The 24740-nt window shown below is 50.0% G+C and overlaps 2 protein-coding genes across 4 annotated transcripts; both read right to left on the bottom strand.

The window, feature by feature from the left end:
- Window positions 1-410: 410 nt before the first annotated feature.
- On the bottom strand, window positions 411-14434 carry TMEM268 (transmembrane protein 268). 3 transcript variants are annotated; one of them, XM_030286694.4, is made up of 9 exons: window positions 13745-14428; window positions 10665-10973; window positions 7957-8066; window positions 6364-6471; window positions 5092-5241; window positions 4183-4293; window positions 2690-2767; window positions 1745-1930; window positions 411-970 (listed from the first exon to the last, which is right to left on the bottom strand). In XM_030286694.4, the coding sequence occupies exons 2-9, from the start codon at window positions 10762-10764 to the stop codon at window positions 791-793; spliced, it is 1023 nt and encodes a 340-aa protein (XP_030142554.4). In that variant the 5' UTR covers window positions 10765-10973; window positions 13745-14428; the 3' UTR covers window positions 411-790. The 3 variants fall into 3 exon arrangements, with proteins under 3 accessions (XP_030142554.4, XP_030142555.4, XP_072792626.1); XM_030286695.4 differs by lacking the exon at window positions 13745-14428 and adding an exon at window positions 13373-13731; XM_072936525.1 differs by lacking the exons at window positions 2690-2767; window positions 4183-4293 and having other exon boundaries at window positions 13745-14434.
- A 5481-nt stretch (window positions 14435-19915) lies between these two features.
- Window positions 19916-23326, bottom strand: ATP6V1G1 (ATPase H+ transporting V1 subunit G1). The gene is given in 3 exon segments (NM_001245347.2): window positions 19916-20652; window positions 21432-21532; window positions 23173-23326. Coding segments are annotated over 3 exon segments (357 nt in total). The 5' UTR covers window positions 23255-23326; the 3' UTR covers window positions 19916-20478.
- Between the last annotated feature and the right edge of the window lie 1414 nt (window positions 23327-24740).

Raw genomic sequence — 24740 nt, 5'->3', positions numbered from 1 at the left:
TGTCCCTCAGACAATTTTGGATGTTCCGGGTCCAGGTCAGAAGCATTTGAGACCCTGGCAGGCAGCTGGAAACAGCTGTGATTTTGGGTTTGAGCCATGGGATGATTTACCAACCTTGCAGGAAGAACAAGAAGTCACAAAAGTTTAGATATTATAGTAGAAGTAGTTACAAAGTAGAGGGAAGAATTTTTGAGTGCTGTACAGGGGGGTTTTGGTTTTGTACATGGGGGTCAGAGGGTTTAAGATGGAGGGATTTGGGCCTGCCCTGTCCTCCCTCTTTCTTCTTCCTTACCTCCATGTTCTTGGTGATGTTGGCACTCACAGATTGGTTTAGAGTAGAAAGGCACCATTTAATATAGGTAATAGGCATTGGGGAAAAACTGTACCCATGTAACACGTAATGTACCATATAAAAGATAGAAAAGCACCATTTAATATAGGTAATGGGCATTGGGGACAAACTGTACCCATGTAACACGTAATGTACCATATAAAAGACAGCAGCAGCCCTGGGCAGAGGGGGAGAGAAGAAGCAGTCGGGAGTCAGAGAGGATGTCAGGGGGTGTGTGTGTGACTCTGCCTGAGCTGTGAGCAAACCACAGCAGCCCCAGAAGAAAATCTTTTAGATAACTTGCAATAAACTGCCTTGAGACCGAACAACAGAGACTGCTGAGCCTTTCTTTGGAAGCTCGGGCTGGAGGAGAGACTTTCCCACCACACAGAGGCCTCGAACCAGGCTGGGCTCCGTCATGGGGACAGCTCCATTTTGGTGTTTTGCAGCTCCCGCTGCTCACCTGCCCCTGCCCCAGCAGTGGTGGGTGTGCAGCACGGTGCTCTGGATGAACTGGCAGGGGCAGGGAGCGCTGCTGTGGCCCAGGTGTCCCCCTGGGCTGGCCCGAGGGAGGCGGCCCGTGACCAGCAGCCGGACGTAGCAGGCGCTGAAGATCACCAGGAGCTGCTGGGCCATGGCCTGCAGGGAACAAGAGAGGTGTCAGAGCAGGGCATCCCTGAGCAGGGCATACACCAAACCCCATTTCCTCCCTCTGACAGGAGCAGGACAGCAGCCAGTGGCACAGATAACTGGCCCAGATGCCCTTGTCCCCACAGGGGGGTGACACCAAGTGACCGCTGGCCCGTGGGTGGCCCTGGGGACCTGCCCACTCTGTCCCTGCCTCCTGGAGCTTGTTTTGGCCCGTAGACAGCCAGAGAGACTCAATCTGCAGGGATGTCACCTGCACTGAATTCACTTAGTGACAGTGACAGGAAAACTGCGAAGGAAATCAAAATAACCCTTTTGGTAGCTCCGTGCTGAGCAGGAATCGGGGCACATTTGTTGCTCAGCATGGCACAAGTCTTTGAAGGCACCTTCCATGGAGGAGACAAAGGCTGGGCTCATCCATGGCTCAGCTCAGCCTGGGCAGGGGCATCAGGTCCCTGGGGAGAGGTTTTCTTCCAAACAGGACCCTTGGGACTAGCAAGGAAAAGCCCAATCCATGAATTTCTCAAAGATTATCACCAGCTGCTCAGACAGCTTTGAATGCAGGTTTACAAGTGTGGAATTCAGGTTTTTAAGGGTTTCCTCTCCTCCTGCTCCTTGCAGCACCAGGGCTGGAGAAGGTCTGTGTGGACTTCCAGGTGTTTCTGCTGGAGAAAAAAGTGGTGTCCCCCATGGCTGGGATGAGTCTTGGAGCTGAGATGCCTTGGGGGGTGATTTGGTGCCACTATTGGGGATATTTCTCCTCACCTGGGGTGGGCCCTCGGGGATGAGGTGCAGGAGCTCACTGCAGGTCACAGCATCTTTATTCAGGGTCACCTTGCTGGATAAAAGAGGGGATTCTTCACTTGGAGCCTCCTCCTCCACCCCCAGCTCGGGCTGAACTGCCACATCCAGGACCACCCAGAACTTGTTCAGCCTCTGCCTCAAGCCTGCCTGGAAGAGAAGGAGATTTTGGGGCTCTCCAAAGGCAGGCAGCAGTGTGTCCTGTGGGGAGCCTTTACAGGGCACCATTTCCTCCTGCATGGATTTATTCCTGGGATTTTCCACCCCAGGCAGCAGTGGTGTCTTGAGGGCAGAGTTTAAAAGGTACAGTTTTCTCCTTTTTTGCACATTTTCCACTCCTGGGATTTCCCATTCCCCTGTGTGAACCAGGGAACTGCTGTCCATCCCTGCAGCTTTCAGGGAGATGAGCAGCCTGGAGATTTCAGAGGGCTCTCACCTCTCACCCCACAAAGGCAGTTCAGTGCCTATTTACACACCCACAGAGAGCAAAACATTTTTCTGAAGGCCAAGAGGACAAAATTTGTCTATAATTAACTCAATCTAGCAATTCCTGCTCCTCCAGGCTATCCCATTTATTCCAGGAGGACAGCTCAAGGTGGCAGCTGTTTCAAGGTGTGCCACATGCTTCCAAAATTTGCCTTTCATTCCTGATGGCTTTCCATCATTAAAGCTGCACAGTTAATTATCCAGACATGCACATTCCATGGGGTCTGGACAAATTCCTGCTGAACTGGGCAGGGACAGATGCACTTTATTCACCTCCCAGTCTGCCCAGCTCCCAGTGCACAGCAGGGGAATGCCAGCAGGGCATTCAAACACTCAATTCTCCTTGCCCACCTCCATCCCAGCAAATCCAGGGCTTAGGGCAGGAGCTGCCCGTGTCCCCAGGCTGTCCCCAGTGCCCCTTACCTGTGTTCCCTGCAGGTGAGTGATGTGGGCTGCCAGGGCCTGGAGGCAGGGCTCAGGGCTGAAGTGCACAAACCAGAGCTGCAAGGGGCAGGTTAAGGAAGGATTCTCTCCATGCCTCCCCTCCCATCCATGTGGATGCTGGGATGGGCTCACAGGGAGCAGAGATGAGGCAGGTGATGCCCTCAGGGCAGCCAGGACCCAAATAACACAGCCCAGGGCTGGTTTGAAGCCTGGAGGGTTTTAAGACAAAACTCCAAGCTAATGGGGAAGCAGAGCCAGTCTTCCCTCACCCCCTGCAGCCTGGGATGACCCAGAGTCATTTCCCATCACTCATCTCAGTGACCCCACACTAAATAAACTCTGGGGCACAGAGACTCAGCTGCCCTAAACCCCTTCCTGCTGTCTCACCATTGTTTCTAGGGATTCACTCCATTTCTTTTTTACCAAATTGCCCATTCTCAGTGCTGCCATGAGGATGCTGTTGAGAAGAGTTTTCCAAGAGGTTTTGGGGATGTGAGTCCTGCCAGCTCTGAGGCAGGCAGAGCTCTGTCCTTGTGCATCTGCTGCACCTGCCAGCAGCACAGGGATGCAGGAAAATGTAAAATCCAGAGGGTTTAAATGGATCTGACATTGGAGCAGACAGAGCCATTGTAAATCTCTGAGTTATTTGCTGCTCTCAGGCAGTTTTGGGACAGGTAGGTCAAGGTGAAGGCTCCCTGGATTACTGCTCTAATGGGCTATGCTGGCCTGAATAAACAGGGAATTCAGATTTACAAACATGGAATTCAGGTTTACAAATGTGGAATTTGTACATTATTACAGGGTTTCTTCTTTCTCCTGAATGACTTTGCCCTCCTGCAGTGCTCACTGTCCCCTTCCCTGGCTTCCCTCTCCCTTTGTATTTCAAGCCTCTCTGTGTCTCTCTGACCTTCCTTTAACACAGAGCCTTAAAACTCTCTCCATTCCCCCATATCCCTGTCTAGTGCAGAAAAATAATCTCTGAAAAGCAGCAAATGATCCCAAGGATGGGGATTTTGTTTTTCTCCATGTTAAGAGTTTTTGGGGGACTGTTTGGTTTTCTTCCTGTTGTTTTTTAGTGGTTTTGGGGTTTTTTTTGTGCCATAGGAACTTTGCTATCCCTCTGCCTATAGGCAGAATCATCAGTGGCACAAAATTATAAAGTATTTTTAGGAATAATTATCTTCCCTAATGAATCCCACTTCAATCCTTTAGACTCATTATTTCCAATTACCTTTGGGCATATCTCAATCCCCACCTACAGGAGAAATAAAACCATCCCAGTTCCTTATACTATCCGAAAGCAGATCCTAGGAATGCCACCCTCTGGATCACAGCACCAATAATAATTGATGTTGTGATTAATTTATAAATGTAATTGATGTAATTGATAAATATAATTGATGTAATTGATAAATGCCCCCAGCAGGAAGCATTTATCCAGGAGGGATCTGACCAATTCCCACCAAGGATACTTGTAGGGTGTTGTGTGGCCCATCCAGGACATCTGTAATCCCCAGGATTATGCTGTGTTTGATAAAGATTTCATTGACAGCTGCCAGCCTCACATCTGTGTTCACGTTTAGCTGTTAAAGAATGCAAGGAAAAATAACACAATCCACAGCAAAAGTCGACAAACTGCAGCTGGATAAAATCAAATACTGCAGCTCTGAAAGGAAAACAGTGGGATTGAATTCCAGTGTCATGTTCTCCCTTCATCCCCCAACAACCTCCTTTCCTGAACCTCTGTGAACCCCCAGATTTGCCTGGTTTCCTCTTGGAAGAATCGAGGAACGTTTGAGGGAGTTGGGGTTGTTTAGCCTGGAGAAGAGGAGGCTCAGAGGTGACCTCATTGCTCTCCACAGCTCCTGAAGGGAGGCTGCAGACAGGTGGGGTCGGTCTCTTCCACCGGGCAGCACTGACAGAACAAGAGGACACAGCCTCAGGCTATGTCAGGGAAGGTTTAGGTTGGATATTAGGAAAAAAAAATTTCACTGAAAGAATAATAAAGTACTGGAATTGTCTTCCTAGGGAGGTGGTGGAATCACCATCTCTGGATATGTTTAAAAAAAGACTGGACTTGGCACTTGGTGCTGTAGTCTAGTTGTGGTGTTGGGGCATGGGTTGGACTTGATGATCTTAGAGGTCTCTTCCAACCTCATTATTCTGTGATTCTGTGAGCCAGCCTGAGCACTCCAACACTTCCTTCCAAGCATCCCATCCCCTCCCTTGGCTGCAGAACATCCCTTGCCTTCCCTGGGTGCTGTAAAATTATTCCCTCCTCCCTGGATCATTGTATTCTTTGCCTGCAGCTAGGGAATGCCCCAGCAGGAGGAATCCTGCTCCCCTCTCTCCACATCCCCACACCAGGAGCCTCCTCTCACCTTCCTCTGGTGCCTATCAATGACCAGGATCACCAGGACAGTGAGAGCCAGGGCCACCAGTGTCACCAGCACGCCAGTCCCCCAGGAGCGGCCCAGGGAGCACAGCTGGAGGGTGGAGTAGAGGTTTGTCCAGAGAGAGATGTAGAATACCTGGAGAAAAATAGAGAGGCTGGTGAGAGTCACAAACCCATGAAAGTGACAAAAGTCATAGGAAGAAGAATATAACAGTCCCTTCTCTGTTATAAATTAAGTCCCATGAGATTTTTCACAGGGTGAGAAAGGACAAAACTTCTTTCCAATAATAAACAGAGAAAAGAAAGGACTGGAAGGACTGAGTGAGCCCTAGTTTATTTTTAAAAATCACCACTCACCAAAGACAAAGAGTGAATTATTAATGATGATTCATCCCTAGGAAGGATTTCAACAGAGTTCTTCCATTTAGATGAGGAATGCACTCACTGAGGCATATTGATAATAATTCTCAGAGTCCCTGGATTTAGAAAGTTCCTCTTTCAAGGTGTGCAGAGATCACTCCATTACAGTAATGCTCAACCATTGTGCACTGACACAGGGCTACAGGGCTGTGTTAAAGGCAGGGAAAACTGGATTCCTTCACCTTACAGAGCATGGATTTGGGCAGGACATTGCCTAGGAGCAGGGGATATGTAGGGCACAGCATCTTCTCTTAATGACAAAACTCAGGTGCACTAAACAGGCACCAAATCCCTCAAAACATTGAGCACCAATTCCTACAGTTTCAGTGAAAGAAGAGGATTTATATAATGGCTATCCCAAAATAAATTTTAAAAAAAGTACCTAAAACAAAGATTTGGGTTTGATCATACCCTTTGCAGCTTTCAGGCTGCAAAGCACCAGCCTCACAGCAGATGCTCATGGCTGAGTCTCTGGAGGAGTTTCTTTCACCAGAAGAAGACAAACATGACCAAAAGCTGGCTGATTCATTGCTCTAAATGAGCATTAGGACCAGAATGCCTTCAGATCTTTAAAATCAAGCTCTAAACCAAGCCTGTTGTAGGTGCTGTCACCTCAGCATGTGCTGGGAACCCATGGACAGCCTGCTTTGGTGGGACTGCCAGCAACAGGGTGGAGAGAGCGCCCTGCCCTCCATCTGCAGGAATTCTGTGAGCTGGAATTGCCAAGAGAAGCCAGCAGGAACGTGTTAGAAGCAGGATTTGCTGCCCAGCCCAGCCCCGCTCCCTCCCTGGGCACAAGCACCCCGGTGCCAGGCTGGGCAGAGCGCGGTGCCCTCACCACGGCCATGGCAATCTGGAAGCCCCTGGAGCTGTAGAAGAGGTAGCGCCTGACTTCGGGCCTCAGGACACCCTCCTGGATCAGCCTTCTCCACGGATCCATGGGCACCTGCACAGGAGCAAACACAAAATCAGAGCCACCTGCTGCCAGGGACCTCATAAAACAGGAAAGCTGGACAGGACAGAATGCACATCCAACCAATATGACTAATGCAAAGTTCTCAGTTTATTCCAGAGAAGATGGCAGTTTTTATACACTTGTCTTGGTTTGAAAAGACAGGAGTCTGTGAAGGAAGGCAACTCCTCCTGTGAAATGGAAAAGGTAAACTCCCTCCCTCCGAATTACCTTAATTTTAAAAAGGTCTCTTCTGCTTTTCCTAAGACCTATTTCTACATCTTTTTTCTTTGTGGTCAACATATCCTTTGCTCTAGTCATAAAACCTCCTTCCAGCTCGACTTAACCTTTGCTTTCTTAGCTGTCCAGCAGTGGCTCAGCAATTGTCAATTGACACATCTCTTATCCTTCTATATCAAAACTTGCTTCCATCTCTATTCTGCTCTCAGGTTCTACATTCAGAGATCTTTCTGGCGAGCACACACATCTGTGAGAGTTCCTTGTCAAACTTTCATCTTTTCCAACAATGTAGGACACGTTTTATGGTGCAAAAAGAAAGGATCCACCCCAGTTTATTTTGTGTGTCCCCTTTTATAGGGGTTTTAAGAACATCCCCTGTCTATCCCAAATTGGTCATTAACAAGTTGTTATTCTGTATTGATTGGTCACTCAAACCCCAGGTGTGTACGTGCAGGGAAAGTTGTTTGTGAGAGACAGTTTTCATTTTTCTAACAGTATAAAAACAGTTTATACAGATGGCTAATGTTTTCCACAGTCCTAGAGCTGTTTCTGGGGAAAAACAAGTTTTTTTTCATTGCTGCAGGCTCTGTTCTCAAAAGAGCTGTCGGCTTTCTCATGGCTTCTGTCAGCTCGAGTCAGGATTTGGTTTGTAGGCCTTTAGTCTGCTGTTTCACTGTGAGAAATGAATTTGTAGAAATTTTTTAAAGTTTGATAGAAGGTTTATATAGTATGTATAAATTTTCTGTGTAAATTTTCTACAAATTCTTTTCTCACATTTCACTACCACTCCTTGTGGGGTACTGCAACCCAAATCTGTGTCCCAGAGCTGCTTCCCACAGGCAGCATCTCCAATCCCACCCACAGAGCTGCCACAGACCCAAAACTTGTGTTCCTGCCTCAGCTGCAGTGAGTAAAACCTGCCTGGGAAGAGCAGGGAAAGTCACAAGGGAAGAAAATGCCTTTTTGTGATGAAGGACAAGACAAGGCAGATATCCCAGGGATGCTCTGCCCTATCAGAGTGAATTTTAAACAAAATTCATTCCAAATAATTTTCAAAGAGTTTCTTCACTGAGGTTTAAGCCAAGTTCTTCCCAGTTGACTTCCAGCCCACGGGGAATAGACTGAAGTTGGACTGAAACAAGTGACTCTCAAACCAAAAAAACCCCAAAGCCATCTGGGACGTGGGTGTAAATGCAAATTATGCAAATGCAGCTGGAATTAACTCCCAGGGGAGCTCACCTGGACACCGAGGGACTGCAGTTTGTCAGCACAAAGGTCCATGTCGAAGGAGGAGGTGGGGCAGGTGTTGTCCATGCTGAGCACCAGCAGCACCCGGCCCTGGGGGGGTTCTGCAAGAGCCCAAAAGAGCCATGAGCACAGCACTAGGGGGGTTTCACAGAATCACAGAATTGTGAGGTTGGAAGAGACCTCTAAGATCATCAAGTCCAACCTATGCCCTAACACCTCAACCAGACTATAGCACCAGCGCCATGTCTTTTGTTAAACACATCCAGATATGGTGATTCCACCACCTCCCTGGGAAGACAATTCCAGTACTTTATTATTCTTTCAGTGAAATATTTTTTTTTTCCCTAATATCCAACCTAAACCTTCCCTGACACAGCCTGAGACTGTATCCTCTCGTTCTGTCAGTTTTATTCCACAGCCAAGCAGCACCTGGCAAAGGGGAGGCTGAGAACACAAACCACCCTGGTGTGATTTAAACTGATCCAGAATCCCCTCCTTGGCCATTCCTAAGGAGCTCTGCAAGCAGCCTGAGACCCCCTGGAAGGAAACAGGCTGCAGAAAGGGAGGAAAACCTCAAAACATCCCAGGAGTGAGTAGCCAGAGATCAGAGGAGATAAAAGGAGATAAGAGGATGCTCTGATGTGCAGCACAACCAGGTCCTGCCTCAGCAGCCCCTGCCTGGAGGTGTGGGGTGAAACTGCAGCCAAAGGCCTACAGACTGAATCCTGACTCAAACAACTTGTTTTCCACAGTCTTAGAGCTCTTTCTCAGGGAAAACAAGTTGGAATTGCCAAGAGAAGCCAGCAGGAACGTGTTAGAAGCAGGATTTGCTGCCCAGCCCAGCCCCGCTCCCTCCCTGGGCACAAGCACCCCGGTGCCAGGCTGGGCAGAGCACGGTGCCCTCACCACGGCCATGGCAATCTGGAAGCCCCTGGAGCTGTAGACAAACCAGTTTTGGCTTTCTCATGGCTTCTGTCAGCTGGAGACAGGAATTGTCTGTAGGCCTTTGGCCTGCTGTTTCACCGCCACAACAGGCTCAGGCTGCTCGGTGGTGCCAGGCTCACTTCCCTCTTGGAGACCCTCCCATTGCCCACCCACCAAAAAAACCAACTTGAGCACTGAATTCAAGTGCTCCCCAGCAATCCCATCGCTTGGGAACGTGGCAGGGCTGCCCTGGAGCACCCCCAGCTCCTGCAGCAGCATGGCTCTGCTCAGGGCTCTGTGTCAGCTCGGGGCAGGATCAGAGATGCATCCCAGAGACTCAAGTCAGGAGCCTCAAACGTGTCAGGACAGCCTGTCCTAGATTTGAGGAGCAGCACGGGAGAGCTGTGATCTCCAGGCAGCCCATCTGGCATCCCCCTAGAGCTTACACAAGCTGTGCCACAGAGAGAGGAAGAGTTTGGGCCTAAGGAAGTGGCTGGTTCAGCTGAGATCCTGCTTTGCTGAAAGGTCCCACCCCAATTTCTTTCCCTTTTGCAGCTCCAGGGTCAGCCAGGTGCCCCTGGGCTGCTCTTGGGGACATTTAGAGCAAAAAGGGAGGGTGCAGGAAGGTGTGAGTGACCATCCGTGGCTCTGCCTGCTGCCAGAGTGCTCCCAGTGCTGTCCAGCCTGGCCCTGGGCACTGCCAGGGATCCAGGGGCAGCCACAGCTGCTCTGGGCACCTGTGCCAGGGCCTGCCCACCCTCACAGGGAGGAATTTCTTCCCAATATCCCATCCAGCCCTGCCCTCTGGCACCGTGAAACCACGGTCCCTTGTCCTGTCCCTCCAGGCCCTTGGACAGTCTCTCTCCATTGTGGTTCCCCCCCTCACGCAGCCCCCCAATTATCCAACTATCTCAGAGATAATGGGATGTGAGGGGAGGAATATCAGGAGAAGGGTAAAGATATTCAAAAGAGGCTCTTACCCCAGGGGGTTGGAACAGCTCTCTTTATTCTGTGGTGTCCATGGGAGAGCGGGGCAAAAGAGAACGAGCAGGAATTCTCAGGGGTCTATATAGGTTTTGGACAGGGTGGGCTCTCCTGGCTCTCCGCCAACCCCGTTGGGGCAGGAAGGAGGGTCCAGGGTTATCTTGATCAGAGTCACAGGGTCCCGGGGAAGGGGAAACAAAATGCCCATGAGCTCACTGTAACACTCCATCTTTCCTGTCAGCCCCTTCAGGCTCTGCCAGGCCACTGAGGTCACCCCAAACTTCTCCTCTCCAGGTGAACAACCCCAGCTGTGCCAGCCTTCCCTCCCAGCAGAGCTGCTCCATCCCTCTGATCCCCCTGGCCCTGCTCTGGATCTCTGCAGCAGCTCCAGCTCCTCCCTGTGCTGGGCAGGGCTGGGGCAGCTCTGCAGGTGGGGTCTGAGCTGAGCACAGGGCACAGGGGCAGGATCCCCCTCCCCTGCTGCCCCCAGCAAAGGTCAAATTTCCCAAATTTCCCAAAGATTTCTCAGTTTCAAAGGCCAAGAGGAGAGGCCTTGCAGTGGGCTGCTTTTCAATAGTTTGATTTCTTCATTCCTGCATATCAGGTGTTCCTAAAATAAAACCGAAAGCATCTCCATCCCCTTGCCAAACTGCTGAAACATCCAGAGTGTTTTGGTACTTTCATAAGTGAGATGCTGTTAAAGAGCATCTTTGGTAAAATCTGTCAGTGGTTATTTTAAGGACACTGAGCTGAGATCTGCCTCTCCTGTTAGCAATGAGCTGCTCCCTTACCTGTCACCCACTGCAGGGCTCCTTCCTTGAAATCACTCTTGCTGTACAGGAGGGAGGACCCATTTTTCTCACTTCCACCGATTTGGCTTTTCTGGGCCATGCTGGAGGTGTGTCTCCTTAAAGTATTCTGTGTTTTCTGGTCAGAAATTCAGCATTTCTCTCTCTAATTCAGCCTTTCTTTCTCTTCCTGCTGGGAAGCACCAACCAGTCCCACGGCAGCTGAGTGGAGAGCAGACCGTGAAACCCTCACTCCCACTGCTGCCTTCCTCAGGATCCCACTTCCCATGAGCCATGAAGCATTTTTTAGCCCTGAAAAGAGAAAAAGAACATCCCAAATCCTGCAGAGACAGCAAATAAAGGGTAATAGCAGTGACTGTGCTCCTTGAGGATGTCAGCACCTGGTGTTGGCCAGCGTGAGCTCAGTACACATAGACTCACTTTGTAGGTTTGGTTTTCGTTGAGAGGTGGAAAGGTTACCTTTAAATATTCCTGAAATTATCCTGACATCCATCAGCATTCACATTTTGCAAGCAATTACCAAGGAACAGTCAGGGTTTCTCCTGCACAAGCCTCTTTGCCATCACCTTCAGAAGAACCTGGAGCTGGTGGAAATGCCCCTTCCTGGAAGTGACACTGGGACAGATCCTCACCACAGGATGGGAGAAGTGCAGATGAGGCAGAAAAATGCATCTTCTGAAGGCAGAGTCATGCAGGAGCTCCCACCCAGCAGCAATGAAGCCTTTGAGGGTGTCTCCCTTCCTTTCTCCCCTGCTTTCCTTTCCTTTCTCCTCTGCTTTCCTTTCCTTTCCTTTCCTTTCCTTTCCTTTCTCCTCTGTTTTCCTTTCCTTTCTCCTCTGCTTTCCTCTCCCCTCTCTGTTCTTTCCCTTTTCCCTCTCCTCTCTTTTCCTTGTCCCTCTCCTCTGCTTTCCCTTCCCTCTCTTCCTTTATCCGCTCCTCAGTTTTCCTTCTTCCTCTCCTTTTCTTTTCTTTCTTTTCTTTTCTTTTCTTTTCTTTTCTTTTCTTTTCTTTTCTTTTCTTTTCTTTTCTTTTCTTTTCTTTTCTTTTCTTTCTTTTCTTTTCTCTCTTTTCCTCTGTTTTCCTTTTCCCTCTCTTCTGCTTTCCTTGTCCTTCTCTTTTCCTTTTCCTTTCCTCTGTTTTCCTTCTTCCTCTCCTCTACTTTCCTTTCCCCTCTCTTTTCCTTTCCTGTTTTCCTTCTTCCTCTCCTCTACTTTCCTTTCCCATTTGCCTTTTTCCTCTCTTCTACTTTCCTCTCCCCTCTCTTTTCCTTTCCTCTGCTTTCCTTTCCCCTCTCTTTTCCTTTCTCCTCTCCTCTGTTTTTCTTTTCCCTCTCCTCTACTTTCCTTTCCCTTCTCTTTTCCCCTCCCCTGTCCTCAGGGAAGTTCTCCCAGCAGGCACAGTGCCCGGGGTTTTCCAGGTGTTGTTCTCCCTGCTGACACAGCTCTCTAACCTCCTGCCAACACCTGTGGGTGGCTGTTATATGCTTGGAAGACTCTGGAGTTTTTAATTACCTTCCACTCCAGCTCTCCAAAACCACTCTTTAACCTCTGCTCAAACCAGGAGCCTGTTGCTGTCTCCTGTGGGAGGATCCCTCACAGATCTCACCCACTCTCCTTCCAAAGGGGGATTGCTCTGTTTCTGACTTTTTTTCTGGTTGTTTTTTTGTTTTGTTTTGTTTGTTTGGTTGTTGTTGTTTTGGTTTTTTTTCTGATGGTTGTGGCTATATTTACCCCCTTGCACAAAGCCAGGACAGTCTCTGGTTGAAAAATGTCAGAAAGGGAACTGAGGCAAGAGAAACAACACGAAAATTTTTTCTGATCACAGGGGAAAAAATCCCAAAGGGCTGAAAACTCCCTTAAAAAGCTGAAACCTAAAGGATCCAAACTTAAAGGATCCCTGAAAACTTAAAGGATGAAGGCAGTGAGTGTGTGCACACAGGATGGGCACAGCACCTGCTCTTCACCTGCACAGGTGAGGAAGGGTTCCCCTGGGCACAGCTCTGCCATGAGGATCACAGGGCACATCCCAGCACCAAAAGGTGCATTCAGACTGGCTTTTCTCACTCCCTTCCCTCTTTTGCCATCCAACAGAAGGGAGTGTAAAATCAAGACAGAAAAGCCCACAGAAGACAGAGCAAAGAGTGAAAAAACAGAGGAAACTAAAGAAACTGAAGAAAAACCTGATTAAAACCAACCACCCTGTAGCTGCTGCTGGCACATCCATTTGGAGATGAATCAAGGCTCTCTGGCTCAGATGATGAGAATTTGGGGTCTCTGGAGGACAGGCCCCAGGAGGTGATAGTGAAGGTGCAGCAGCTCAGCCATCCCCAGGAGGGAAACAGCCTTCCCCAAATGCTGGGAGCTCCTCAGCCAAAGCAGCTTTGCTTTTACCTCTCAGTGCAGCACGGTCTGGCTCTGCTGCCTTTCCCTGCAGAACTGCCCATCTGGGGATTTGGGTCCCCCCAAACCTCCCTCTGATCCTCCTGAGGCACCTTGAGGAGCAGCCTCTCCTCTCCTGCACTCCCAGGCTCCGTGTTCTCTACATTTCTTCTTATTCTTTATGCAATGCCAACATCCCTCTGGTGAATTGACTTCCTTCTTTTTTGGACACCTCCAAGCCCTCACTAAAGAGCAGAGAAACACCCAGCAGGTCCTTCTGCCTTGTTCCCAGAGCAGCCAGCAGAGCCTTACCTGCTCCAGCTCACTCCTGGTGGTGGGAATGCAGCTCAGCCTCCTCCTCCTGCTGCCTGTCCTTTTCGTGCCACTGTCCCACTCTGCGCTGCACAGGTGCCACACTGTGCCACCCCCAAGCAGGAAGGTGGCAGCCTGTGCTGGATGAGGTCCCTGTGTCCCCTGTGCCTCCTGGGAGCAGGGATTACCCAGGCCTGTGCCCCTGCCTCCCCCTCCCCACCCGGAGCTGCACGCACCAACTTGCAAAATCTCCCTGCTGCATGTGACTCTCCCCCTGGGCTGCATTCAGAATTGTGGGTTTAACCCTCTGTAGTTCCTCAAAAGTGTTCCCACGGAGAAGGCACAGCCACAGGGGGAGATTCTCCTCCTCACCTTCAGCAGCATGGGGGTCCAGAGCTGGAGCTGGAGCCTGAGCAACGTGAAGAGATGAAGAGTGGCACAGACAGGAGGCTCTCCCCTTCCTCCTCCTCCTCCTGGATCAGCCAGGCAGGATTGAGGAACTACAAATCCCATGGTTGCACCACATCAGTTCCTGTGAGTGTTTCAGTCAGAGCCAAACACCCAAGACAGGGCTGGAGACATCAGAAGAGGGGAAGGCAAATCTCAAGGCTGACAAGAGGTCACTGTTCATCAGAGGGTCATGGAAAGCACACAGGAACAGGGATGACAAGCAGGAGTTGTAGCCCTCCCCAAACCAGGCTGTGCTGATGCAAGTTTCCCCTCCAGCAGCTCCAGAAGAAAAGCAGGAGGCTCAGGCACAGTCAGACGGATCCTCCAGAGCTCTGCACATGCTGGAGGTGTTTGCCTGACAATGCTGAGGCACCATGAAAACAAAACTCCTTAGCCTTGGAATTGTGGCATCAGAGCTGCCCAAAAGCTGCAGGATCCACAGAGGGTTGGCACAAAACAAATCCAGGGGTGGATGGTTGAAAGAAAAGGAAAAATCAGTTCTTGCAGTGTCTGTGTGCACTTCCTGGAGCAAAGGACGCTCTCCTGGAGGGATGGGCTCTGCAGCCCTGCCTGCTCCTGAGCTCTGAGTTCATCCCTCACGTGGCTCCACAGGTAACAGGAACACCTCCAAAGCCACTCACCCTCATGGGATCTTGTTACACTGGAAACTGGAAACTGGAAACACCACCCAGGTACGGGGAAAAATCCCATAAATCTGTCACCAGCTCAAGGCCCAGCTCCAATCCCCACCCAAGACAGGGCCATGGGAAGCTTTGAGCTCTTTTGCAAACGCTCCTCATCAAAAGTTTTGGCTCTGTTTGCTCCTCACCCACAGAGAGATGCTGACAGGGAACACGAGAAGCCAAGAGCACTGCCAGCTCTCCACCACAGCAAAACGCTCCAGGCAAATCCCTGTGGGGCAAGAACTTGAAAGCAGAATGGATAACGAGCTGCAGCACAGCCCCTGTGCCTCTCTTGTTTGGCAAGACACAAAAGGCCTTGGCATCAGCACCTCCAGCAGGAAACTCCTGCTCATTTCACGGCATCACCAAATGCCAGGGTGGTTTGGGTTGGAAGGACCTTAAATCCCATCTGATCCCACCCTTCCACCAGCCCAGGCTGCTCCAACCCTCCCCTTTACCACATCTCCTGCCTCTGGGGGAGTCCCCCACCCCGTTTTCCCAAATTCCTGCAGTGCTGGGCAGCTGCTGGTGGATTGCTCAGAGTTGATGTATTTGGTTTCACCTTTCTCAGTTACTCCTCCCTGCAGGGAGGCTCAGCCTATTGGTTTCAGATCATTTCTCCCACTTATCAAGATCATTTGGAACTGTGATTCAGTGCTCTGTACTGTTTGTATCTTTTCCCAGCTTGGTGCCCTGGACTTACATTGTACTCCCTGTTCCACCTGCTGCATTAATGAATATATTACAGGGAAACTGATTGCAGGGAAATGAAAAAATCTGCTTTTTCAAGATAGAAATTTGAGGACTGTCCCAGGCTGACAGTGCCCACCCACCCCTCCCAGCCTCAGGAATAACCTCACCCTTCATCACATCCTTCGTGTCATTTCTGAGGTCACTCTTCAGCACCTGCTTGAAGTCTCAATGCTTTAAATGACCAGACACACACATTTAGTGTGGTTTTGACTTTTCTGCCCACCTTCTCTCTGTATTTACTCCATGCTTTGATAAACTCAGCTGCTTTGCAGTATTTGGAATTCACACCCCTATTATTCCAGCTTTTTTGATCACAGTCTGCAGTGTGGTTGCAGTTTCTCCCCACGTCAGCCTTGTTTGGACTGTGCACACTGCAGCCAACACTGGCACATCTCATTTTCTTTTGATGAAACTGCATTTTCAGGGGAGAACTGTGCCATCTCTTTCTTATTTTTTTCCCTAGTGAGCCTTAATTAGGAGAACAAAGTTGTTGAACGCCTTGTCTTGCCCTTCTCCTCCCTTCCTGCACACAAAGTCCTTTCACTTTGCGTTGTTGGATTTTTTTGTCAGCAAAGCTGACAGATTGACAGTCATTAAATATAAAAATTTATTTCACACTACGCATAAATTACAAGTTTCAAATGAATGACACTTGCTTAAGGCACTGAGTGTGGTTCTTATCTTTTTTTGTCCTACTTCTGCCTTTTTCCAATGGAGACTTAAAGTATTATTCTTTTTACTATGGTAATGCAAAAACATCTTTTCTTGAATCTCAAATTAAAAGAGGCAAAGCTCACTATGTGCTTGGGATAATGATTCAGCTATTGATCCAGAAGATGCTTTATTAGATTATTTTGAGGCAGAAGAATGTAATTTAATACCTATTTATTTTCTATTCCTATGGTAGTCCAAGATAGAATCTTTTCTGCATGAAATTAGCATTTTCTCCTTTCAGCCTCAAAGAAACATTACAGTGTGCTCCTTCCTTGGATAAATTTGGGAAAACCTTTTCAGCAGAACATTGATCTAGAGGGTTCTCAACAGTATTTTCTTTAAGACTTTAAAGCCAAAACTTCAGTTGGGATTAGCAAATTCTTGCCTTGTCTCTCCCATGATGCATTAATGCAAGAACTAGTGAAGAGAGATGAAGGGGGAAGAGATTCCAGGTGAGGAAAAGAGAGGCAAAGAGGGAAAACAGAGCAGGTTTAGTGTGGGCAGAGACAAGGGAGAAGAGCTGCATTATGTTTCCAGTCATCTGTCACCTCCAGGGGACACGCAGGGTGGTCCCCCCCCCACAGCAGCAGGACAGCACCTGGGATACCCCATCCTGCTGTCACACCTCCCACGAGGTGCCCCACGGGCCAGAACTGCTGCATTTTCTGTAGGGTTACCAAATTCTGCCTTCTCTGGTGCCAGCTGGGCTCCAGGGTGAGAGAAAACAGCAGGAGCCCAGAGCTGGGGATGGCAGGAAAGGATAGAGGGAGTGCTGCAGCTCACTGGGCTGTATCTGCCATCAAAACAGCTCCAGATTTAATAAAGATCATCAGGAAGTGTGCAGTGACCTCACAAAAGCAGAAAAACGAGGAATTGAAAGTTACCAAATGTGGGGTTGTGTCGCTATAGGACACATGAAAGCACAACGTGAGCCACCTGCTATTTGCAAGGTAAAGAAAAAGGTTTATTTTCTGACTCCAACTTTTATACTTTTCCAAAGGTGACAGTGGAGAGTGAATGTGCCACCTCTCCAAAGACATTGGAAAAACCACTAGTACATCAAGTTTCTCCACCTCTATGAAGGAATCTAAAACAATATGTTGTTTATAGAAAGTTTTCTAACAGAATGTAAACTCAGAAGGCTTTAGAAAATCTTAAGTATCAGGGCGACCGACAGGGTTGCCCCCTGGAATACCCTGAATTCCCTGATGTTGCCATCCAGCACAGCCAGCCTGGCAGCTGGAGGCAGGGAGGGAGAGGGCTCCTGGATGTCCAGTAGCAGGAAAATGTAGGTTCCTCTCCCTGCTCCTGAAAGTGCCCAAATCCAGCTGCCAGGAGAGCTCCTGCTAAAGCACTGCCAGCCAGAATTGCTGCCCACCTCATGAGAGCTCTCTGGACTCCAGATCCAGGGTTAGAGGTGATTTCCTTCCTTTATTTCATAGGATCACAGGATCACAGAATATACTGAGCTAGAAAGGACACCAAGGATCATCCAGCCCAGCCCCTGTCCCTGCCCAGACCCCCCAAAATCCCACCCTGGGCACCCCTGGCAGCGCTGGCCAAAGGCTCCTGGAGCTCTGGCAGCCTCGGGGCCGTGCCCATTCCCTGGGCAGCCTGGGCAGTGCCAGCACCTCTGGGGGAAGAACCTTTCCTGCTCTCCAGCCTGAGCTGCCCTGGCCCAGCTCCAGCCGTTCCTGGCTCCTGTCCCTGTCCCAGAGCAGAGCTGGAGCTGCCCCTGGGGAGGAGCTGCAGCCCCCGGGGAGCTCTGCCCTCAGCCTGCCCCAGCTGAACCATCCCAGTGCCCTCAGCTGCTCCTCAGGGCCCCTCCAGACCCTGCCCCATCCCTGCCCCTCCCTTGGACGCTCTCTCACACTGTAGTGCCCAGAGTGCCCCCAGGAGCACAATGCCAGGTGGCATTTCCAGTGATGGGAGCCCAAACCATGGGGATCTCACAGTGGTGTGTGGGCCCAAAGCAGCTTCTGCTCTTTCTGTGGTACATGAGCAGGCTGTGGCTCAGTCCTGAGGATTGTCACAGACTCCCAGAGTGGTTTGGGTTGGAAGGAACCTCCAGAGATCGTGCTCCCTTCTCCCTGCTTGTAGGGACACCTCTCACTATCCCAGGCTGCTCCAAGCCCCGTCCAACCCAGCCTTGGACACTTCCAGGGATGGAACAGCCACAGCGTTCCTGGGTAGAGGAGCAGCAGGAAGAATTCAGATACAGATTTGTTCTAACAGCTGCTGTGGGCTTCACTCCTACTCCTCAAACTTCCTGCAAAATGACTCAAAAATCAGATGTCAGGGGCAAGAAGCAGCATGTCCCACTCCATACCTGTGTCAGGACTGTTCCCTGCAGAGCATTTCCCTGGCACAGCCTGGCTTAGGCACACTCCCCTTTCCCAGAGCATCACAGGGCAAGATGAAAGAATCTCAACTGCAAATAAAATCTCTGCACTGCACAAAGCAAGGCAGCCTTCCTGGAGAGCAGTAATTGGAAATGCTTCCTTCAGTGCAAAGTTGGAGTCATTCTCAACAGTTAAGTTTCAGGGAAATATTACAGAAAATTATTATTCTTAGAAGACATTAACACTTCTGCATGTTCTAAAGAGAGCTTCTTCACAGCACATTTGCCAAGGAGAAATAATCACGGAAGATTTTTTCCCCCTGCTTCTGTTCTAAAGAAGGATAAACGTCCTCATTAACCAAGGGAAACTTATGAACCAATATGAGAAAGTGGAGCACACATTTCATTTTTTCTGGACAGTCTCAGTCTGTCATTGATAAGAGACGGAATGAAATTGTTAATTACAGCCTGGAGCAAGGAGGGCTTTGAGAAGCGTCCTGCTGGAGCCTGAGCACCTGCTCTCAACAGGGAGAAATGTCTCATCTCCAAAGGACAGAGTGAAATTACCATGGCTGCAACCTTTTATGAGGCCGTAATATCTCTCCACATTACAGCACAGGGATTAAAACTGCTTTGATCCTGTTCTGCTTGTACCCACCTGGCTTCTCCCCCAGCCTGGCACATTTGACTTTGCAAGAAGCTTTTGTTTCAATTTTACAACCCATTTAATAGCTTGAATTCCTGAAGAGATCTTTCCAGGAGTACAATGCACCACCATAAAATACGACAAGAGGAGACCCCAGAGCTGTCTGCTCCTGCCTGCAGGACTCACACCCACATCCATCGTGCTTTTTTCCCTCCCTATCACAATTCCAGAGGTCCAAGAGGCTTTGCAATGCCTCAGTGAGGAGCTGTGGAAACCAAGATGTTCTGTCTGAAGAACAGAACGGCATCCACGAGGCTCTTTGCAAAGATCCCAAACTGCACAACTCCTGGGCCAGATCAGGGACATGCTGAGGTTCCTTTTCCACAAAAAGCCTGGAATTTGAACTCAACAAAAAAGCAAAGCTGCATTTAATATTCTGCTGGTAAGAGAAAGAAGCCACTGAAACCTGAAATCTCTCGATGTATTTGTGTCTATCTTTGATTAAAGAGCTGGAAAGTGAAGCAGAGAACCCCAGAACTCTTCTGTCGCACTGCTCCCAGGCACAGGATGCTGCAGGATTCAGGATGACCTTGGTATAAACACGCAGTGACCAGCACTGGACCCAAGGAAAGGTAATTACTGTGCAGCACCTGGCTATCAAACTATTCCAATGAACTGGCACCATTTTATTTCCCCTAATGGTCACAAGAACATTTGTTCCTGAAGGTTTTCAGAATGATCTGGCAGGTAAAGCATCAGACTGGAGCCAAGAGGAGGAGCTCTGTAATGGGTTTTAACTTACCTGCTGTGACCTTCAGATATCGGCTGTCTCTCTCAAACTTTCTTTTATCGATACCTGATGGTCACTCTGCAGAGTCCAGACTTCCAAGGTGCCCAGAGAGACCTGCCAGCATTCCCAGAACAAGTCAGCAGGAAGAACCAGACTGAGCAGAGGCTTTGGAGTGAAGTGTTTTTACTTTCAGGTGTCATAGTGCCAGACTTGTACCTCAAGCTAACAGCAGAATATACAGAGGATTCAATACAGAGAAACTCAAGCACCTGAAAATGATCAGCCAGGATTTGCACAGCTAGAGAATTCTTCTTACAGGGTTTAAGCCCTGTGCAGAGGTTTAACAACACACTGAGAAATGCAGTTTGGTCAACAAGAATACAGGTACACAGGTTTAACAATTACTGAACAGGCCAGCAGCTCTCTCCCTTGTCTGTTCCACAGAGGGAAGCCTCTCACTGCATACTATCACCATGGGAAGGGAGCATTCCTGTGCCAGCTGCATGATCTATTTAATAACTTAGCACACATCTGACACATGGCCACTTCACGTTTGAATAAGCTCTGAATCGTGTCAAAAGAGAAACTAAGAGAACTCCAAGAGCTCACTGAAATAATTTAACACATGTACAAGGAGGACAGGTAAGGTATGGCTAAGAGCTGTACATTGCACCTGAAGCTCAGCCTTGACTCCCAGCACTGCCAGGACACTGCTCCCTCCTCCCAGCACTAGCCATTGATGCGGTAATTCACGTGGATCTCGGGTTTGATGTCACACACCAGGGACAGCAGCTGGGACATCACCACCTCCCGGTTCTTCTGGAAGTTCTGCTGGATTACACTCATCTTTTCCTGAGTCTCCTTCTCCACCTCAGTGGTGCAGCTGCCATGGGAGCCAAGGGCCTGCAAAGAGCAAAGGAAAGAGGGATCACCAAGCCAAGCTCTGTATTTTGTTGTTCTGGATCATCTCAGACATTAATCTTTTTTGAGAGAAGATTAATGTTAGTGTTCACATTAAAAAAAGTCTGCTGCATTTTTTGCTCAGACTCCACATATTTCATCCTTAGCCCCTGCCTTTTAGCCTCTTTTATAGTATCATCAAATGGTTTGGGTTGGAAGGGACCTTAAAGATCATCTTGTTCCAACTCCCTGCAATTTATCCATTATCCACCACTTTAGAGCATGAGTTTCTAAGGAGTGCCCAAAATACAGGTCCTGCTGTACAGACAGCTAGAACTTCTGGGCACAACTGCACTAGAGAGTGCAAGAAAAGCAACACCCAGGAGTCGCTTTAAGCACAATTCCCATCATCCCATTCCTTCTGCCCTTGGAGAATCTTTATAAAAATCTCAGCCTTCCCTCCTGGTGACCAGGGACACAGCAAGTGGTCTTTGCTATGTCAGCACCATAGGAAATGAGCCCAGTCTCTTTTGGACACTGCTACACACAGCAGCTTTGGGAGGCTGTCATCTCAGGGCACCCAGGAGCTTGTTAAGCTCTTTTCCTGCCAGCTGAGATACAACACAACACGTCCTGAGCCACTTCCACGGGTTTTTCTGGGACATGTGGCTGTGTCTCACAGGAAGGCACATGGGGAAGTGCTCCTGCTTCAGCTCACTCCACCCTGAGGGTGCTGCCAGGACAAGGCAAAGGGCTGGAAATGAGTGATGGAGAAAACCAACCGCTGCCTCCTTGGCCTTGAACTCCTTCTCCCGCTGCAGGCGGTACTGCTCGATCTCTGCCTGGGCCTCCTCCTTGGCCTGCTTCAGCCTCCTGTTCTTCCCTGCTCCCGGGACAAACCAAGGAAAGAAAGAGGAGAAAGCACTGAGAGCATGTTTTCCTTGTGCACAGCCACCAGCACAGTGTTTGCTCCCTGTCAAAGCCCCTTCCCTGAGCGTGCTGATCTCAGGAGGAGCCCACAAACCCTGGCCAAGGTCACCAAGCCACGAGCTGCCACCACGGAGCAGTGCAGAGCACGTGGGCACAGCAGGCAACATCCAGGCCTGGCTGATTCCCACAATGAGTCCCAGACTGCTTTGGGTGGAAGGAACTGTAAAGATCATCCCATCCCATGGGCAGGGACACCTCGCACTGTCCCAGGCTGCTCCCAGTCCCATCCAGCCTGGCCTTGGGCACTGCCAGGGATCCAGGGGCAGCCACAGCTGCTCTGGGCACCCTCACAGGGAACAATTCCTTCCCAATATTGCACCTAACTCTGCCCTCTGTCACCTTCCATATAAAAAGTGTCTCTCTCTCCTTCTCCAAAGCCTCCTTAAGGCCCTGGAAGGGGCTCTGAGCTCTCCCTGGAGAGCCTGAAGACTCCCTGGAGCCTTCTCTTCTCCAGGTGAACACCTCCAGCTCTTCCAGCCTGGCTGCAGCCCTGGGAGCACCTCCATGGTGCCTCCTCTGGATCTCTCCAGCAGCTCCAGCTCCTTCCTGTGCTGGGCCAGGGCTATGGCAGCTCTGCAGGTGGGGTCTCACTCGAACACAGGGGCACAATCCCCCCTGCCCTGCTGCCCACGCTGGGCCCAGCCCAGGATGTGTTTGGCCCTAAAAGCTGTAAATGCACTGCAGGCTCATGTCCAGCCCCTCATCCACCAAAACCCTCGAGTTCCTCTCTGCAGGGCTCCCCCCAATAAATTTTCCAAGTCTGTACCCGTGTTTAGGACTGCCCCAACCCACATAAATGTGCAGCTTCTGTGAGATCCCAGAAAAAGCCCAATAGAAAGAGCATTAAATCTTAAGTTTTGCCAGACCAGCTGTGAAACCAAGAGCAGTCCTGGCCACTACCTCAACTTCCCCTCCTGCACTTCCCACCACATTCTCCCCTCCACGATTATCATCACTGGAGTGTACTACAGAAATCCGCCTCTTGCAAAATTGTCAGGGGGTTGAACTGCAAACCGGGGCAAGTACATAAATATTGATATACGTTTGTTTGGAGCATAGAAGATTTGCAAACTTGGGGGTCTTTGCAAGCAAAATTTCTCTTGGACAATAGGAGAAGCTACCTTGGATCCATTAGGAATAGCTCGGTATGGAAACACACTGTTTGCACCAGGTGAAGGCAGGAAGGACAGAAAGAGGCACAGCCATGCCCCTAGAAAAGGCAAGTTATGGTGCAGAGAGCCACGAGCCCCCGAGCTCCTGAGCTGGGCTCTGCCAGGAGGGTCCCGCTGCGGCTCCGACCCCTCGCAGCGCACTGAGCCTCGGTGGGGAGACTCCAGCGCTGCTGTCCTGTGGGCCCCACCGAGCCCCGAGCACCCCCGGGGCAGGGCCGGGGGATCCCCGCTGCCCTCAGCGCCAGGCCGCAAGGCCGTGAGGCGGCCGCGCGGGGCCAGGCCAGACCGGGCCGAGCCAGGCTCTCGCGCCACCACACCCCTCGCGGCGAGGCCTGGCGGAGCCGGGCCGTGCCGTACTCACTCTTGCGGGCCTCGGCCACCTTCTCCGCGGCGCGTTTCTCGGCCTGCAGCAGCTGCTGGATGCCCTGCGACTGGCTCGCCATGGCGGCCGCTCCGTCCGGCCGCCTCAGCGTCACTGCGCCGCGGGGCCACGCCCACACCGCTGGACACGCCCATGGCCACGCCCCCACGTTGGTATATTCAATGACGGGGCGTAAGCCCCGCCCATATCCCCGCCCTCGCTGCTCGGCCACGCCCACCCATCACATTGGCCACGCCCCCGTGCGATTGACCACGCCCCCGCCCGTCAGGCCCCGCCCCGCGGTGTGTGAGGGGAGCCCCTCACAAAACCCCTCACAAAACTCCTCACAAAACCCCTCACAAAACCCCTCACAAAACCCCTCACACAACCCCTCACAAAACCCCTCACAAAACCCCTCACAAAACCCCTCACAAACCCCCTCACAAACCCCTCACAAAACCCCACACAAAACCCCTCACAAACCCCTCTCAAACCCCTCACAAACCCCTCACAAAACCCCACACAAAACCCCTCACACAACCCCTCACAAAGCCCCTCACAAAGCCCCTCACAAAACCCCTCGCAAAACCCCTCACAAACCAGCCAAGGCCGCCTTGGGCCTCTCTGCTTCTCTCCTGAGCCTTTTCCGCGCTCAAAATCCACTTAAACCGCGGCAGAAAGGTGCTGGTGGGGTTTGGTTTTGTTTCTGTCCTGGTTTCTAATCGCTGGAGCTGCGGCAGCCTCCAGGTGAGCAAAGGTGTCACCTCTCAGCGGTGTCACCCCCAGCACAGAGCCAGCGGTGCTCTCAGGGCTTTGCAATCATCCCAGGGAGCCAAGTGTCCCCATCCCACCTGGGAAAAGCGCCAATCGCTTGGTTTTTTAAATTTTTTAAAGTTTAATAACAATAAAATGGTTATAAAAATAATAATACAATTAGAGTAATAAAGTTTAGAGTTAGGACAATTACAAGACAATAAAAAGCAAAGAATTACGGATGTCCGGATGTTCTGGGACACTAAGTCACTAAAAGCATGACTTGTGAACAAAGGAATCACCCTTAAACCAATACACTTGTTGCATATTCATACATCCTTCATGGTTATGCATACATTCTATTCTAAACAAGAAACTCTGTCTGTTGTATGCAGCTGTTTCCTTTAATCCCCTGGCGTCTTCGAGTCTGAGCAAGGCCTGAAGAAATTACCTTCTTCTGATAAGAATCCATAAATTCCTCTCCTTTGGAAGATTTTGGTGTTCCTTAAAGTGAGTATCTCATTCCTAAAAAAAAACCCCAAAACTTCCCCCACATACAGTCTCTATTTTAATATTATGTTGTAACCTAAAACTACATTTAACACACTGTGTAATGAATTAATACAGCATAACTTTCTAACATTACACATATAATATTCATTGTAACATTTGTGAAAAGCCAATCAAAATATGCATTTTTCACACCACCCAACCTCGCCTGTTATATCCCATGGGCCACTGAAAGCCCTGAAAGTAACTCCCCCGGCACTTTTGGAGCATAAATTACAATTATTGTCAAATAATATCGCTCTGAT

Source organism: Taeniopygia guttata, chromosome 17 (assembly GCF_048771995.1).
Source record: "Taeniopygia guttata chromosome 17, bTaeGut7.mat, whole genome shotgun sequence".
Taxonomy (NCBI): Eukaryota; Metazoa; Chordata; class Aves; order Passeriformes; family Estrildidae; genus Taeniopygia; species Taeniopygia guttata.
Note: the sequence above shows the minus strand (reverse complement) of the source record. Positions and strands in the feature narration are given on the sequence as shown.

Excerpts from the sequence above, each read along its gene's own strand:
- TMEM268 (XM_030286694.4), bottom strand. The coding sequence starts at position 10,764 with ATGGCCCAGAAAAGCCAAATCGGTGGAAGTGAGAAAAATGGGTCCTCC. Across the intron at positions 8,067-10,664 it reads AGCCCTGCAGTGGGTGACAG|AACCCCCCCAGGGCCGGGTG; the intron begins GTAAGGGAGCAG and ends GGGCTCTTGCAG. Across the intron at positions 6,472-7,956 it reads TGCAGTCCCTCGGTGTCCAG|GTGCCCATGGATCCGTGGAG; the intron begins GTGAGCTCCCCT and ends GCTCCTGTGCAG.